Source organism: Xiphophorus couchianus, chromosome 7 (genome assembly GCF_001444195.1).
Source record: "Xiphophorus couchianus chromosome 7, X_couchianus-1.0, whole genome shotgun sequence".
NCBI classification, from domain to species: domain Eukaryota; kingdom Metazoa; phylum Chordata; class Actinopteri; order Cyprinodontiformes; family Poeciliidae; genus Xiphophorus; species Xiphophorus couchianus.
In genome coordinates, this window is record NC_040234.1 from 15465677 (window position 1) to 15483455 (window position 17779).

At 36.6% G+C, this 17779-nt stretch overlaps 1 protein-coding gene across 2 annotated transcripts in view; it reads left to right on the forward strand.

Moving 5' to 3' along the window:
• The window catches only part of ubr3 (ubiquitin protein ligase E3 component n-recognin 3), a 40003-nt gene that overhangs the window by 18377 nt on the left and 3847 nt on the right, over positions 1-17779 (forward strand). For both annotated transcript variants that reach the window (XM_028024199.1, XM_028024200.1), the window contains 12 exons: positions 220-308; positions 3793-3942; positions 4107-4240; positions 4648-4758; positions 5002-5202; positions 5745-5881; positions 8903-8988; positions 11782-11887; positions 14112-14212; positions 14790-14914; positions 17277-17384; positions 17591-17716. In XM_028024199.1, coding sequence (XP_027880000.1) covers positions 220-308; positions 3793-3942; positions 4107-4240; positions 4648-4758; positions 5002-5202; positions 5745-5881; positions 8903-8988; positions 11782-11887; positions 14112-14212; positions 14790-14914; positions 17277-17384; positions 17591-17716 — 1474 coding nt within the window. The remainder of the gene's footprint in view (positions 1-219; positions 309-3792; positions 3943-4106; positions 4241-4647; positions 4759-5001; positions 5203-5744; positions 5882-8902; positions 8989-11781; positions 11888-14111; positions 14213-14789; positions 14915-17276; positions 17385-17590; positions 17717-17779) is intronic.

The following is a 17779-nucleotide window of genomic DNA, read 5'->3' on the forward strand; positions in this document are numbered from 1 at the left end:
AGGAGTTAAGTAATTGATAGTTGGTACGAAACTGTATCAATGCGTTTGTTTTTGATGTAATATATTTTATATGCCTTTCTTTCTACAATGTATTATTCAAAATTAAGCATACACTCAGTGACTGAATTATTGTAAATTTACCTTTTAAATGCATACTAATTAACACAAATACAGTGGTAAAATTGGTTTTAAATTAATCCTGTATTTTCTCTGTTTCAGGCGTCAGCGGGCCCGAGAGAGGCAGCAGAAACTTTTAGCTGAGTTTGCTTCAAGGCAGAAGAGTTTCATGGAAACGGCCATGGATGTTGGTGAGTCGGTTTATCTCTGCTCCTAGAGTTATCGCCTCAAAATCACTGTCCTCCGAGGATATTTAACAATGTTAAATATACATCCTCATTATTAAGACATTATTGGAATAATCTTGCACAAATTGAATGAACACATTCTTGTGTTAAAGATACAGAAAATAAAGTTTCTTTTGTTGAGTCTCTCTCTGTCTGGATTCCTGTATCTCTTCCTGGAGTCAAAATGATTATTGTCCAAAGACCTGAAAATAAATAAGTGTGCTGCTGTAGCTTTGTCTTAGGTAGCAATATTGCAGCAAGTGTTGAGTAGACTGTACTAGGTGCTGAAATATTTGCTAACAAAGAATGCAAAATCACCAAAATTCAAATATAAACAGGAATCAGGAGCAACTAGGATGAACACCTAACATTTTGATGAGTTTAGTCAAAGGTTTTTGTCAAAAACAAACAAACAAACAAAAAAAACTATATATATCTTTAATTGCACTTTAAGCTAGGCGGCCAAAATATTCCTCCATTTTGGCCATCTAGTATATGGACAGTTTATCTTCTTGTTGTTTTGGCTCATCTGGACTGATGCCCTCATATGTCCGATTAGCAAGATTAAGATTTTCTTTATTAATTTTTTGCTCTTTTCCGGCTCTCCACCAGGTTGTCAATTCAAATAGTTATTAAAACTGAATAAAATGTGACAGGTTTTCTCCAGAGGTTTTAGCCTCCATTATGCTGCAAGTTATCATTAAGACCATCAGCCTTTTTTTAATAGATGGACACCTGATAAGAACAAACATTTCATTATCAATTTCTATTGGAATTTGTATGAAACTAATTTGTAAGTAAGAATGAATCAATTAACTAACATGCATTATCAACAATTAGGCCTGTCGTGATAAACAGTAAATTAAATTAAAGTTATCAACCTCATTTAATTTATTGGCTTTATCGTTTCTTCCTGCCTTTTTCTCTTTCTATTGATGACACTGGACGAAAAATGCGTCCTAAACACAACACGTATGTTGTGCTTAGTTTTATTCAAATGCATTTTTTGTTAATGGAGACTGAGAGTCCATTTTATTTCCGTTTTTGGTTGTTTTGTTTATTTTGTTTACCAGTTCCAGTGTTAAATGTTCTTTTGAAAGTAAAGTGTGTTTATTTTTGGGAGGATATCTCTTGCATTATTATGTCACTACCATTACATCAGCTTAAAAATGGTCTTCAAACAATATTATCGTTTATCGCAATAATTTTTGAGACCATTAATTGCTCAGCAAATGTTATCGTGACAGGCCTATCAACAATATTCTTTAATATTTTATTTTATAATAATATTTTATCACAGCTTTATTGGGTGGGACACTAGCACTTCTTGTTCAGAGAACATGTTTCTACCACAGACCTTGAAGTAAAGTGCCTTTGGTGAAAATAAACCTATCATTGTTCAGATTTTATTTTCCCCGTTGCAAGGTGAGAGGGAGTTGAGTCTGTGCATACAGTCTCTGGGGTCTATTTAGCAGAAATAGACATGGCAAAAAGAGTATTTTGTGCCTGTTGGCAGTAAGGGCGTAAGGGCATAAGATCAAAGCCCTAATAGTGGACCGGACTCTAAGGAACCACCCTGACACAGCATGGTTAGCAGCTGAATAATGGCTGCTGTGGTCAGTAGGTCCATTCTTGCAGAACTGTGCTGTGATGTTTATCTGCACTTTTACTGCAGTGCTGTAACTTTAGTACTCTAGTTGTTGTATTTCCAGATCAATGTAAGATTTGGTTCACTTGTACAGAAACAATGGTTGAACTTAGAAGAGAAGTAATATGATGACTCTACTTACCATTAAAGTTGGCATTGATGTTTAATTTGACTTTGCTTCTACATGATATGAAAGAGATTGGAGACTTTGTCTCCAAATGACAATACAGAATAAAGTCGAGGGTAAAATCAGTAGCTGTTTCATTTTAAAGAGCACTTTGTTACAGACCAAATGTATTTTTTGAGAACTTGGTGTTATCCAAAAACACCTCCTATTAATATTGAAGTAGTTAAAACCAAAGAAAAGTGTGTAAGGAGGCAAATACTTTTCTACAACACTGTAGTTACAGCTGTCACTGACTTCATAATTGGTTTGCAAAACCAGTGTTACTTAAGATCGGTCTAGCATTTAGAGATTAGCTTTCATAGGCTTTCTCAGTTTATGTTTCCCTAGGTAATCTTGCTGCTGCACCCATTGTGCAGTTGCTCTTGTGTGTTTGTGGGTGCATGTACAGTCATAGGTGGCTCGGTGTGTTTGGATGGCCTGAGGCTAAAGCTGCAGTCTTGACATCCAGTTGAAACCGTTTTCATTTCCCCAGGAACACAGTGACCTCCTCTGAGAACATGTTCCTCCAAAAAGCAATAAATCAATTTCCAACACAATGTGACATTTCTGCTCAGTGTTTACTGCTCATTTTGAACAGAGTCCTTACTATTTTAAACTGATTTAATGTCTGTAATTAATTTCAACAGCAAACAAATCGAGAGAGATTTTCATGTCTGTCATCTGTTTACAGCGAGGTTCAAAAACTGTTTAAACATTATGAGCAACACAGTTGGAATTAAAATTAACCTCTTGATGATGTGCATGATTCAGCATTGTACCTTTGCTCACTTTGGTTAAATGACAGTAAACATTAACTGCATCTACTCATTATATTTATGTAAAATACGATAGCCAATTTTTAAATCTTTATTTTATTCTACCATTATGCAACCACAAGAACAAGATGTAGCATCTGAGGGTTAAATGAAGGTCAAGAATGTTGGTCGTTTGCCACTTAAAGGGATGGTTCAGAAGTTTTGAAATCAGTTCCTGTTTAGAGATTATAAGATGACAACTTATCTTGCCTCCAGTAAATAATTCAGGAGGGTTAGACAATTAATGGACATGCATGAAATTTGAGAAAATATCAAATTTACTCCAATACAACACTTATACTATCCACCCTGATATAGCAACAATAAATGTTGCACAGTTTTGTTTTAACTTAATATTGATCCAGAGGGAAAGTAGTAGTTAATTGTCTATTTTAATAGAAAAGGTACTGCAGCATTATCACGGTTTCTGATCTTCCAGAGGAAAGTTTACAGAACTTATTGCTTGTCAGAGTTAGGATGCCTAATATAGCACAATTTCCTAACAACTGTCTTCTCTGTATAATATGACCAAATTTGGTTTAGTTCAATCCGGTTCATTGCTGTACAACACATTCATATACTGTGATTCAAATCCATTATTTATGACAGTATTGAGACAATATTTAAACCTGTCTCTGTTGACAAGTTTAAATATTGCTTTGAACAAAATCGAAGTTTTCTTTCAGAGTAATCAGCTTAATCTAACGGTTACCAATTTTTTTGTATGCCTCAGCTGCTGTTATTTGAATATTTTGTGTGGAAAGCTTTGTACAAATAAGTTATTCTCATTCTCCTTTTCTCAATCTTGTTTTTGGGCAGAATCTCCTGAAACTGAGGCAGCGATGGATTTGGGGTCATCAGAAGTGATGGAGTCTGAGGTTCTGTACGACTGTGTGATCTGTGGACAGAGCGGGCCGTCCACCGAGGACCGGCCAACTGGATTAGTGGTTCTACTGCAGGCGTCCTCAGGTGTTAAATTTGGCCAGATTGTCCCTTTCTAGACTCCTCATATGGTGCCTTTTATTGTAAAATGTTGAAGCAACAGTTAAATCAACATTTAAGGGAAGGATATTTATATTTCTGACTGGCATCGCTGCATTATACCTAATTTTTTATTTATTTCTCTCCTCCAGTTCTTGGGCACAGACGCAAAAACAAACAACCTAAGCAGCTACCAACGAGCGACGAGGAGCACATATATCTTGCAGACACATGCGGTGTGGCTCATGATGTCAGGCTCACGCTGATGCAACAGTTCTTCAAAGATGTATGTGACTCACAGAAACATATATTTTGTTAAAATTAGGTAAAAATCTAACTTCCAAAAGAGCTTTTATATGTTGCACACTGGCAAAATTCATGTCGAGCTTTTTTCTAAATGACTTTAGACAGACTGATTTCTCAATTTACGATATAGCAAAATGCATTAACTCATTTCTGATTCTTTTCCACAAATTGATTTGTCAGAAACTATCCATGCACATCTCTCAATTAAAATATATGACATTTTAAATGTTTGAACAAAGCAAATCTACTGGTATGTAAAATGGATAAATAAACAAACATTTGTCTGAGATTGTTCCCTTTATACAGAGGAGTTCAGATTGCCTCTGAGCTGCAGATACCTATGAATTATCGCTGACTGATGTGGTTTCTCTTTTGTGAATTCTGCAGAGTTCTTGTTTGCAGTCTGTGTCAATAGGCTGGGATGGAGGAGTCTATGTCCAGACTTGCGGACACACTTTGCATATAGATTGCCATAAGTCCTACATGGAGTCTCTGAGGGTAAGAAAGACTTGACCTTATGAAATTAATGCTCTGCTAACAGAAGCTGGATGGCTGTTTAGGATGGAGATTAATAGCTCATTTACCAAACACCTATGAAACATTTATTTTTTGTTTTATATCATAATCTCTTATCTTTTTTCCTTTTAATTTGAAAGAATTAACTTTTCTGTTAATTTTTAGTTTTATGTTTAGAGCTATAGCCGCGGAATCTTTTTTAAATCTTGTGATATTTTTCTTCAGAATGACCAGGTCCTCCAGGGTTTCTCTGTTGACAAAGGCGAATTTACCTGCCCACTGTGCCGGCAGTTTGCCAATAGTGTCCTCCCGTGCCGCCCCGGGCGTGGCACAGATTCGAGTGGATGGCACACACCCACGAACAAAGTGACATGTGTTCTTGTGAAGGAGGTGGAGGACCTACAGGAAAAACTCGGCCTTTTTCCGGTGAGTTTTAAATTAAGTTTATGGATGCAATATATATCGGCTTTACAATCAGTATAAGCAGATGTTGATGCCATTTTTTAACATATTGGCATTGTTTATGTTTGTGCATGTGAATAGAATAGAAATATAATTTATTGTCCCCCATTATTTAGGTGTAATAGCAGAAAAGTGAAAGTGCATGTAGATTCACACAAAGATAGAAAGTATCTAAATATATAAAAACAAACAAAATTAAAATATAACTTACAGTGCTACATTACTTAAAATAAGACGGTTGTTAAGGCACTAGTATTTAGTGCTGCACCGTTTAGCTTTACAAACTTTTTTTGTAAGACATTTTTGACTGTAACAGTTTGCTACATTGTAATATTGCAATCTATAGTTTTGAATTAAAGTGAAACCTTGACCTTTTTTGGTCTCCTCCACACATTCTCTTTTCATTAATAAAATTACCCAGATAAATATTTGTGTTGTCTTGTATTCTTACATTTTGTAGCCTATTGATGATTTAAACTAATTTAAACTATTTTTTTTTCTCTTAGACGGAGTCCAACTTGAGTAAAGAAATGGAATTAGTAATTAAAGACATCAAGAACACCACCCAGAAAAAATACATGGACTATGGCAAAAATCCTGGCTCCCCAGATAATGATTTCCTCTTCATGTACTCAGTGGCAAGGTAAGATCATAGCCCTCTAATTGCTTAAAATAGTCAAAATTATTCACAAACAATTCTCTTTATCCTGTGTTAACTGGACTTACAGACATTTGATTCAATTGTACATGAAAGAAGAGCATGTTTTGAACTTTCTAAAAGTGCACACTTGCGTAGTTTAATGTGACATATTCAGGATCTCTTTCACACCTTTAAGATATAGTTACTAACCTCATTTCAGTAAGAGCTTTGTGATAAACAGTGTAAAACAAACCCTACTTCATAGCTCCTTTTGTCAAGCGCACATGTGGTTTATTTGATTACTTTTCGTGATCTAGGAAGATCATGGATTTGTAGAGAATTAAAGGAATTTGGCATGCAACTCTTAGATTGTCCTGTATGTCTGTATATTGAAAACATGTCTCAAGGGTGAGAAAAGAGGGATATTATGGAACATCCTTTTCCGTCATGTCTTAGTTTTTGCTCCTATTCTGATTATTGAATGTATACTGAGATAAGCGGGATGGACCTTGCAGTGTTCTGCCGTCATGACCGGATATGTTGCTTTCTGGTTGCGTTATCTTAAATACTCAGCTGACCATAAGGGAATTAAATGGCGATGCTCTGTTAGTGCCTCCAAAAAGATCAGATGATTATTAGTAGGTGATATATTAGATCAGAAAGTTGGTCAGGTGTTGTAAGTTCACGAAGTTCCCATGCTGTGGTGAGTAAAGCGTGTCCGTGGTATTGAGTTTAGGTTTTACGATTGCAGGGTCTTTGGCAACACATCTGCCAAGACCACTGAAAAGAAAGGCAGATGCAGAATATTGTGACAGTGGCATTAGAACAAACTGTAATTAAACTCTGTAATTACATCACTGTTCATTGGTTAATATGAACCCTGTGTTCATATTAACATGGACAAATGACTGGATAAAAATAAATTTCTTATGTATCATTCCTGATCAGCTGTTCTTGATTTGGTTTGATGGGGCATATTGTAGCTCTTGAAAGTTGATTCATAAAGTCACCTTTTAAAAAGCCTAGTCATTTCTTTTTTTTATATCACTCCTTGTCTAGATTCCTCCTTAAAATAATATTACTGATGTGCATCATTTGAATGTGTGTACTGTGACTCGATCTTATTGGCTGGTCGTTGCCTTAAAAGGTCATCCTCTAGCAACACTTTACACATTTTATGCACATTCACGCATCAGTAGCAGATGAATCCAGTAGAATAAAGGCCATCTCTTGTTTTTGTTTTGTTGCAAAAGTTTGATTTTTAGCAAACAATAATCATCCATGCAGACAAAGTTGGCACAGCATAAAAACGGATATTTAATATAAAATATATTTTTTGTGCTTTATAGCTGATGGGTGACTTGTGTACATTTGATCTATTTCATTTAAACTTAGTCTGCCATTCAAACGTTACAAAAAGATTTTGGAGAATATTCATTTGGATCAAACAAACAGACCCAAAGGGAAATATTCTTGTTTTTTTCTGAGCACTTTTATCTTCTAAAAAGACTGGTCACAGGTAAGAGAGATGACTGACTCCCTTTGTAACCTTGGGATCCCCTCAACCACACCACTTCCCGTTTCCAAAAAACTCAAAAAAAGCCATTTGTGTAGCGTAGCTACTTAAACCTCTTGTCCACCCAACACTGGTACCCTCAGCCCTCTACCCTAAACAGAATGATCCCCTAAGTGTGTCTGGAAGCCTGTTGGAGCTATGAAGTTCAATGAACGGAGCAAATTGCCCGAGGAGTGGAAAATTCTTCTGTCACACGGGTGCTCTTATCAGTAAAAGCCAGATGGAGCTTCACTGTGGTTGCATTATCTATGTGAAATTGGCTTTTTTCTCCCAGGAAACCCAAGCATTTGCTCCTCCTCCATGGTTTTGTAGGAAGAAACGGCCAGAGGTTTGGCAAGACAAGCCCATATCAGTCCCATTTTTAGCAACACCAAAGAACATATCTGCTTTCACCATCTATGTTCTTAGATGTCTTGTTTTTTTAATCATTTCAAAAACAAAATCCCAATGTGAGGATGACTCTTTGCACATTTAATATTCATGGTAATAAAACTGACAATAGAACAATTTACATAAACTGATTTTGGAAGGGCTTTATGCTAATAGCACATCTCGTGGAAAATCTATTATGCAATGTGATGGAGTTGTGCTGACAAAGTGCATTTTGTGGCAGAGGGTTTGACTAGGCGGTGTCTTTCATGTTCATAACCAAGCTTTTTAACAATAGACTGAAAATCAGAGTCTTCAGTAATGCACAACTAGTTACGCAAATATATGCATACTCCTTTGTTTACATTCACTCTGTAGATGTCGTGTACAGATTACTGGATCAAATCTGAGAATAGTTTTCTATAGGATGAACAAGACTGTTAGATTTTTAGTTTGTGGTCATATTTGTATTTCTGTTTTGCAAGTTATTAAATGACTGAGTATGGACGATTTTCACTAATCTAAAAAAGATACTAAAATTGTAGCGTCTGACCAGATGATCACCAATTGGGGTCCTGTCAACCACAAAGTTGCGTAATCCCCAATCTGTGTGTGTATAATTATCACAGAGGCATGTTTAAGGCATGATGCAGTTTTTAGATGATTTTGCATAATCCCTGCAAAACATCTGACATTTTCCCTACATATGTTTCACCTACAGAGTAAGCTAGGGATTTTCAGAAATCCACGTACAGCAATACAGGGTGGAGAATGTTGCTAATTGAGTGGCTTCATCGATAAACTGTTGTTAATTCCCCACAAAGTCCAGTGGAAAACTGTTGATGTAAATTGTGCTGCTAATTGAATTCGTATTGATATTGACTTGTGCAAAGCTCATTTAATATTAAACGTTTCATTGGGAATAGTTTAAAAGGAATCACTTCAGTTATTTTACAATGCTTCTGACTTGATTAAAAGCTGTGATAGTGCAGTCACGAGTGTATTCTGGTGATCACTTTTGCACCACTGCCTACTAATCGGTTGATTTGCTTAAGGTTGCTTATGTTTCTGACCCTCAGGACAAACCTGGAGCTGGAGCTTGTGCATCGGGGAGGAAACCTGTGCTCTGGAGGAGCCAGCGCTGCTGCCAAGCGCTCATGTCTAAGTGAGTAGTTGCTGGTCCAATTTCTTCTATTTTATTAGTGAGTATCTTCTCTGCATGCCAAGAGAAGATACTGGCCTGATTTATAATAACAAAGTTACTTAACTAGACATTCAAGTAGGAAATAACCACCTCTCTTTCTGCAGTCAGGTTTCTTTAAATTATGTTTTAAAGAGCATATGAGTTTTTAACAATCTTTAGTTTTGTTTTTTTGTAAAAGCTTATATCTTTTAAACTGTTACTTGCAGTTCAGCACATTGTTCAATACTACAGCTCAACTGCTGAGGGAAAAAAAACAAGTTAATGGTAAAAAGAATTATGTAATTTGATCTGGACAAATTTACATATAGTGGGGGTTTTTTTGTTGTTTTTTTTTTTTACAGTTTACAAGGTCATTTAACTAAGATATGATGGGAACAGAATTGGAAATGAAAACCTGAATATTTGTATTTCTTCTCAACTACAAAATGTAGATAAAAAGAAGTTAAATTTCATTGGTGAATAGAGTGAGAAATCCTGGAAAGATGGATGGGATTTTGTTGGGTTTCACTTCCCATTTTCTAGTTATTTAATTGTTCTGTCAGAGTTGCAGCTGCTCCAGTGAAACGCCCCGTCATCCCCGAGTGCTTGAAAAGATTTCTCCCCTTAAGGGTTGCCATTTTTGAGCTACATTAACCGTGTAGCCACACTGACAGCCAAATTTACTCATTTGCAGTACATTGGTGTTCATTCTTCTTAAGGAAATGGATTTAAAGGAAAAAGGCAGACGTTCACTAACTGTAAGAGCCCATGGGGCTCTTAAGCCTGCTTCCCTATAGGTCCCTCGTGTTCAGCTGATGAGGTTACAATTGACTATAGAAACAAGCTCTCTTTTCAATTCCCAAGGCACCAGCTAAATCAAATGTAGAGAGTCTAGCTTTTAAGCAGCTTTGCTCTTTTAGCTGAAAAAATTGAACTCTGCTACTTTAAAGGAATTTTAAAGGACAAGAATGCTGACCTTCCCTGTTCCAACCTAATGCTGCTTCCAGTCCAATATGCAGGACTGGAAGCGGCATTAGTGTTATTAGTGGTTTGTGTTTTTGTCTGTAAACCAATATTACTTGACCTGAGACAACTAAAGCATCATCTTAGAAAAAAGTAATTGTGCACCAAACAACAATTGGTCCTGGGATGTGGATCTATTGATACCAGGAAAAAATCAGTAAATATCTGCATTGATTTCAGTGTCGTTGATGATCAGTGTGTAAGTGATTGTAATTTCAAATGACCAATAAGACCCCGGTGTTTCCCGCCGTGTTTCGCGCCGTGTTTCGCGCCGTGGACTAGCAGTAGTCCACGGCGCGAGTGGACTACAACTTGGGTGAGACTTTCTTGTCTCACCCAAGAAGGCGTTTTTGTGGTTCACAACACTCACCCTAACCTTTTGTATTGTATGTACATGTATGTATTGACCCATAATGCACTGGTCACATTAACCGTGTGGATACATGGCGTGTGGCAGAAAACAAACGATTCACACAGATTTTTACCAGAAAAAAACTGACATTGCATGATTTTCTTCCACTTTACTATAATTGGGCTGTTCTGTCAAGTAAAAATCAAAATGAGAGACATTGAGCTGGTTGTAAAGGGACAAAATATGGAACATTTCAGGAGATATGAATACTTGTACAAGGCACTGCTGTAACAGTGGTCGTGCCAAGTTATCTAATCACTGGTGATGTTTAGCTCAACTTGTTGCAATCGAAAACCTTTTGTTTTGTTTAGGAACCTATATAAAACATGGTGATGATAAAGTTTATTTAAATTTGTTCTTGTATTCCACCAACTATGTGTCTCAAAGGAAAGGACTTTGAGTTATTTCCTTTTGGTAGTCCAGAAAAAGAAAATTGATTTTACTTGACTCTGCTTCCTCTTGACAAAGAGATGGAAAAATTGAAACCATAAAACTTGGAACAAGCAGATACTTAATGCATATATTTTGAGGAGCCTAGTTAATTACAGCCAGGATTTTTTTTCTCTCTCCTGTTTTTAAGATCTTCTCTCCTCCCTATAGCTGTTTCTCTCTGGTTTGTTGGTGACTGGAGGAGTGCGATGGCAGAGAGAGGAAACAATCTGCAGTGAAGACAAATGGGATGCCGTCAGAATTTGACACCTTGATTTCTCTTTGCTGTGTCTCTTTTTACCTGCGGAGGGCAGTGTTGCTCCAAGAATTGATAACCGGCTCACAGCAAAATTACAGTGTTGATTATTTGAAGCCATTTTGCTGCATTACTGCCTAAGAAATCATTGTAAAGCCAAATAAACAGGAGAGAATGCTTTTTGTTTCCATTCTCATCCTGAAAGTAGCCACATTTAAAAGTCTGCAATCTCTGTTGTTAGGCAGATTTTAATGTATTTAGAGTTTTCACCTTTCATAATAAACATGTTATACATATTATTACATTAAAGTAATGCCTGGACATGGTTATTAATGACTGGTTTTGAGATGTGATTCTGGTACCCATGACTAAACATGGGTTTGTGTGTGCACCGATGGTCTGTCTTTATGTTCCATTAGTTTCACTAAGAACAGGTGTAAAAGAGACGCTCTAGGCTATCGGACCTGGCCATGACTCCATCTGGGCTGGCCCCATTTCATCTGAGCCAAACATGAGCCTGCCATCTCTTATAAGTCTCTCATAAGTCCATCAGTATTGCTTGCTGCTGTGATAAAACAAGCTGTGATCAACACGATTATATTCTCATGCAAGTGATTTGTGAGATAACAAGATGTTTTGTCTTTTCCTCTTTCAGATCAGCTGTTCCACGTGTTGGCCATGCACATGAGACTCTACAGCATCGATTCAGCGTACAACCCGTGGACGAAGCTGACGCAGATTGCACAACACAAGGACGCAGAGTGAGTGACGTTCTTCCTCAAATACTCTTTCTAAAACGAAATGTGCAATTCTGTTAATACATTGCAACTTTTCATCCTCTGGTGTCTTTCTCACTATTTCCTCTTACATAAAAACACACTGGATCTAAAAGCAGAAAAAAGAGGTGGGGGGACTGTGGCTGGTTACCATAGATACCAGTAATTGCTGCATCTGGCAAATTACCGGGCACTCCACACAGTGCCAAACGACCCTGTCAAATTGAGTGTACAAGGAGCAGCAGTGAAACACCAGCACCCAGCTGTCTCCTGCCCTTTAAAGGGGATTAGTATTTATTTAGCAAAATACAAAAAGGTACAAATACACAGGTTGGATTTTTTTTTTGTCTGGTAAAACAACGATCTGTTAGGAAATTAAAAAACATCAGTTTGGATTCCATAATTGATGATTTGAAAGAATTGGAGCTGCAGGATGTTAGAAAAACATTCAACTGCAATTTGTTATTGAATATTGCAGTAACAATGTCACGTGGTTCAGCTAACTCCCTGTTAGCTTAAGAATCTCAGTCACCAAAGTTTGTCCTCATAACCAAATATAATGTTGGCTTTTGAACCTAAAAATATAGCATTTAAATATAGCAGCCCACCAAATATTGCATCCAAGCAGTGCCTTACATTGCAAAAATTGGTATTGTGATTCAGCATATTGTTTAGCTCTGGAAAACATGGTTTACTGCACCTGAAAAAGAAGCTCAAATAGCCTCTCTTCTCTGTTAATGTTCTGTTAGACATGCTTTCACACCTGTTACCATCAAAGTGCTTGCAGCCTCAGTATTCTCTTTGGACCTATTTGCTGTTTAAAAATACTCTGTTAGAGCTTCATAAGGGAGCAGTGTCATTCACACCCTGAGGCTGTCGACCTAATGTAGTCTAGTTATATAGGACGGAGAGACGTTTCCACGTCGATGCCAAACATCGCTCTTGCCATTTTCTTTACGAGAGAATCTTAAAAAGAAAATGTTTGAGTGTGCGGCTGCAGATAATGGTTGAAAGCGCTGTCCTTTAGGTTTCCTTCCAGTGCACTGAAGAATTAAGTGTTGAGTGGTTTGAAAATGGAAGGTTTTATTCTTTAAGTGCAGTTCCTCTTGTTCTACACCCCCGAAGCAGCCTTTCAAGGGTAGAGTGGAGACCGGGACATGCACCGAACAAAAGAGATGTAAATTGAAATGGCACAAAATAAGAATATGTTACCCAGAATGCATTAAGGATTTTAATCAGGGGATGCAAGAGAAGGGGTCTTTTGAAGCTACGTCTTTGTTGTACAAATTAAAAATGGAAAACCACAGCAGACGCTTTTCTCTCAGATGGTCTAAAGCCACTTTTAGATGTGCTTTATGCAGCATTGCAGTGTTCACCTTCATGTTGAACTTGCTTATCACCATTAGATACTCAGCAGTTGACATTTGTAATGATGAAGAAAAACATAAAATTAAATAAAATTCAGCACAATCGACTTGATTTGTTGCAGCTGTTTCACTTCAGCTACTTGCTTTGCTTTGGCACCAGATTCACAAGTCAGATTGCACTAAATAAGTGCAGGAGCAAACAAGACAGATGGGTCTTGTTTGCATCAGGTCACAGTTTTTCAGTCACAAACAACAGAGATGGAGAAAAATGTTTTAGTTTTTTATATTAAGTAGGAGAGAACCTAGTTTCCTCTGTCTCATTCTCACTAACACAACTGAGATAGAGATACCTTCTTACATTACAATCAGATTTTCTTTAGAGTGAATTTATTTGAGCTCGATTTGTTGAACTCTACATGCAAAACATTTGTTAGAACATTCGAAAATCTCAAGATTTCAACAAGATGATTTGTATCTTTTTAGACTGTTGTGCTAAAAAGAAACAAAAGTATAAATAGAATGATTGTACAATTCATTTATCTTTTTTCTTATACTGTGATGTATGCCACCGACTTTACCTTGTTTTTCTTGTTTTTTAATTGATCATTATTAGAGATTTTACCAAAGGTGTGAAACAAATAAGCTGAGAATAAACTCAGCCTCTCACATGCACTAGTATTATTAGTCAAGTTTTATTTTTACATTTTGGGCTGTGTATCTGAATGGTCTCTACACTTTCTTCATGTGCTTAATAGTTTCACATTACCGCAGCTGTTTGACATTTCACTGAGTACACGCAGGACTGTTTGAGTAATGAAAAGCTCCTTCGTGTGTTTTTGCAGTGGCTTTGATGAGGAGAGACCTGAGGTCCCCATGCTATTTCGAGATGTCCCATCCCTCCTCATCATCTTTGTGCTAACTATGCCACAGCCTCTGCGTAAAGGTAAGGTTTCTCTCCCAGCATCACGAAATCGCAGGGGAACAGCCCTTCTCATAGCTACAACGCAAGGGCACCCTGCATTATTATTTGAGGCTGAATGCTTGAAAGAAGCATTTTACATTTTTTGTCTGTACTCATGTTGCTGTTTTGGCTGTGAGAATCATGAAGAACTCACCCTCATGATGAGAGATTCTCTTCATCTCTCCCTCGTTCTTTACTTTATTCAATCCCTGTGAAAATGAAGTAAACTCTTTAAAGAACTGATTGGAAGATAAATTTGTTAGTGAACTGTAGAACATTCTCTCTGTTTAGTTGTAAATACAAGTATAGATTCTTTATCTGTAAAACATTTAAACAATTTTTTTTTTCATTTTACATTCATTCCATTGCTTTAGTTTTTATTTCTTTGTCAACTAAAATACCCGTCTCCCTCAGTTTTCTGCTAATTATTGAGTGCGTTGTCCACTGCAGCTTTCAGTGTCAGATGTAATATCCCTACAATCCTTCAACTTGCACTTTTAAACCCAGAAACCTTATAGAGTAGCTCATCCTGTTAGTGTCTCTTTCTGTCCTCTTTTAGAGCACTTTACCTGCGTGATCAAGATGCTGTACAACCTGCAGTTCACTCAGGCTTTAGCTGCACTGTCAACCAAGCTGAGCTCCGAAGAAAGGCAAGCCTGGGTGAAATCAGGAGCACTTAAGAAGGTAAATGTTAAACCACATGACCTTGATCTGAGAGGCTACATGCTGATTATAGGTTGTTTTATTTTCCAGTAGATATGTGATGTTTCATTTTCATATTTCGGTAAAAACAGTTAACTTAGAAAAAAATTAAAGTAATTTGTTTATCTTGCTGAAATGTATTAGTTTTGTCATTCCCCTTTTATTCCTCTTAAACTGCAACAGGACAGAAACACTGAGAATGCATCAGCCACAGGCAGTGATATCTCTCACTCAGAACAGTACATAAAAAACACATTTTATTACTGAATAAATTCAGCTCCTATTTAAAGTAGCCCACACCAAACTAATGCAACAATACCTTAAAATAATGCAGCAGGCTGAACATCAACATGCTCATATTTAGTCAGCAGTATGCAAATTTAGGTTTCTAGTTTTACAGCAGTAGTGGGAAATAAATGGCACGGCTTGAGCTTGCCCTATGGTCATAAAATACAGCACTTATGGCAAGCTGTACTGTATTTATTTTAAATTCTTGATATCAGACAACATTCATTGCTGCAACAATATCCACTTAAACAGAGTTGAAGGTCTTAACAAGTGTTTCAGAGTATATATCATAAAGTATAAAAATTGCATCTGTTTCTGTTTGTTTTTTTGTGAAGTGTCTTTTGTTTATTCTGAATTGGGACAATATAAATGAATTTAATCAATGTCTATACAAAACAGTGTGCAACAATATCACTGGAATTATTCAGTGATTAAGCTAATTGGCTGAAAAACTTTTAATTTGAGGGATTTCTATCTTTAAGCATAATAATTTTCCATTGTGCTTTAATCGTCATTAATGCTCACTGTTGATACGGCTTTGAAATGGTATAAAATATCCGTATTGAGTTTAGTGCGACTGCCATGAAAGTGAAGACAGATCAGAGGCTCGAAAAAACAAAAGAAAGCTTTAGACTTGAAAATCCTCTCCTATAAATCTGCGACGAACGACAGCAGACGAGATAAGACTGCTGTTTTATATTCTACCACCTTCAGCTTGATGAATGTGTTCAGCTTTTCCTCTGTATAAAATAGCAGCCAGATCAGCAGAACACACATTCAAATCAGAAGAACACACATTCAGTAATGTCTTTTCCCGCTAATCAGATATCACGCTGCATTAGTCAGTATATTCTGTAGGGCCAGCACGTCTTCTATTGGAGAAAACTTTGAGTACTAAAGTAAATCGTTGGGTTTGGATAATATGGTGAGAAAATGCATAAATAAGTTTTTTAAAATATATTCATAACAACTGTCCATCCAGCAAGTTAAATTGTATATGAGAAGTAAAATCTTTTGCTCTTGTAAGTTTGTTCATACTTTCATTCCAGACTTTCAATATTAATATTTAGGGGTTGAATGATTAAACTCATAATTATGCTTAATTTCTTTTTGCCTGGGTTTGTTTTCATGCTAGTTTGTTGAAAGGAGTTTGCTACGTTTTGGCCTGGCTTTGTTTGCAAGATGTGGGGGCATTCACTGCCTTTGAAAAGTATTCACAAGCTTTGAAACATTTCATTGTTGCTACACAAAAACCACAAACCTCATTGTGTGTAATGGGGATTGTGTTCGATATGCCAACACAAAGTGGTGCTTAATCATGGAGTTATAGGAACATATTATGTAATTTCCATAATTTTTTATATATATAAAATTTTGAATCATGTGGCATGCATTCGTTTTCAGCCCCCTTTTAATCTGAAACCCCTAAATAAAAACCCATTGAAAGAAGTTACCTCCACAAGTCACTTACTTGTACATCATTTCCAAAATAATTATACACAGTATATACCTACATAAATACATTTACACAATAGATTTTGCTTTTTATTTTATTTTATTTTTTTTTACTGTAATAGATTTATTTAGTTTTTGCTCTTATTCCCATTTGTGATCTAAAGGTTTCTGGTTGAATTCTCTTCCTGGGAAATGGTTCGCACATAATTTACACATGTGAAATTTAAAAATATATATATTTAGAGGATCAGAATCAAGTTTCTTTGATGCTACTCTAGACTGGAGGCTTGTTATGTTACATTATTCATACTCTAGTTCTCAGATTTTTCTGTATTTCATCATCATTTTCAGCTCAACAAACATGTTTCATTATTTCTCAAATGTGCACCAGACTTTACCTTTTCTCTGTTTCTAATCATAGGGAGCAGAAGGTCTGTGGCGACCTGAAATGTAGTTTATGAGTCATTTCAAGTTGTTTTTTTAGTCTATAGCTTTTGTCTGTATTATTATTGTAGGGTAGAGTTGACTTAAATATTTAATTTTGTCTGTGTTTGTTTGCTGTCAACATCATGATGGAAAACTCCTCTATTTTCTGCCACAGAATGCTCAGAATCCAGAGAAGTCATTCGAAGCTCTGCTCAACCACGTCATCACTGAACTTTCAAAGGACAAGAGTGTTTACAAAGTGAACAGCGAAGAAACTACTATAGTGAGTCTTCATTTAAGCTTTACTACCATGAAGATCACACAGTGTCTCCTTTTCATTTCTTCTTTTACTGTTAATCGACCATTACCCTCATAAATAGTGATCTAATATCTCTACTAATCTCCAGGAGTAGTTTTATATCACATTTTTATCAGCAAGCTGTTGCCTGGGTATTGATCAGCTGTTTGTGTTTTTTTTTTCCTCTCCAGCTGAGCTCCAGTGTGTGGTCGCCACAGTCCATCGAGTTCAGCCTCCAGCAGTTCTGTCTGCCCTTTCTTCGCCTCTCCTGCCTTCTGCAGCATCACCTTTATGGAGACAACCTGACTGGCTGCACGGTTCGTTTTTCTGCTGGCTGAGAAAAAAACATGATGGGATTTTCTTCTTCTTCTTCTTTTTTT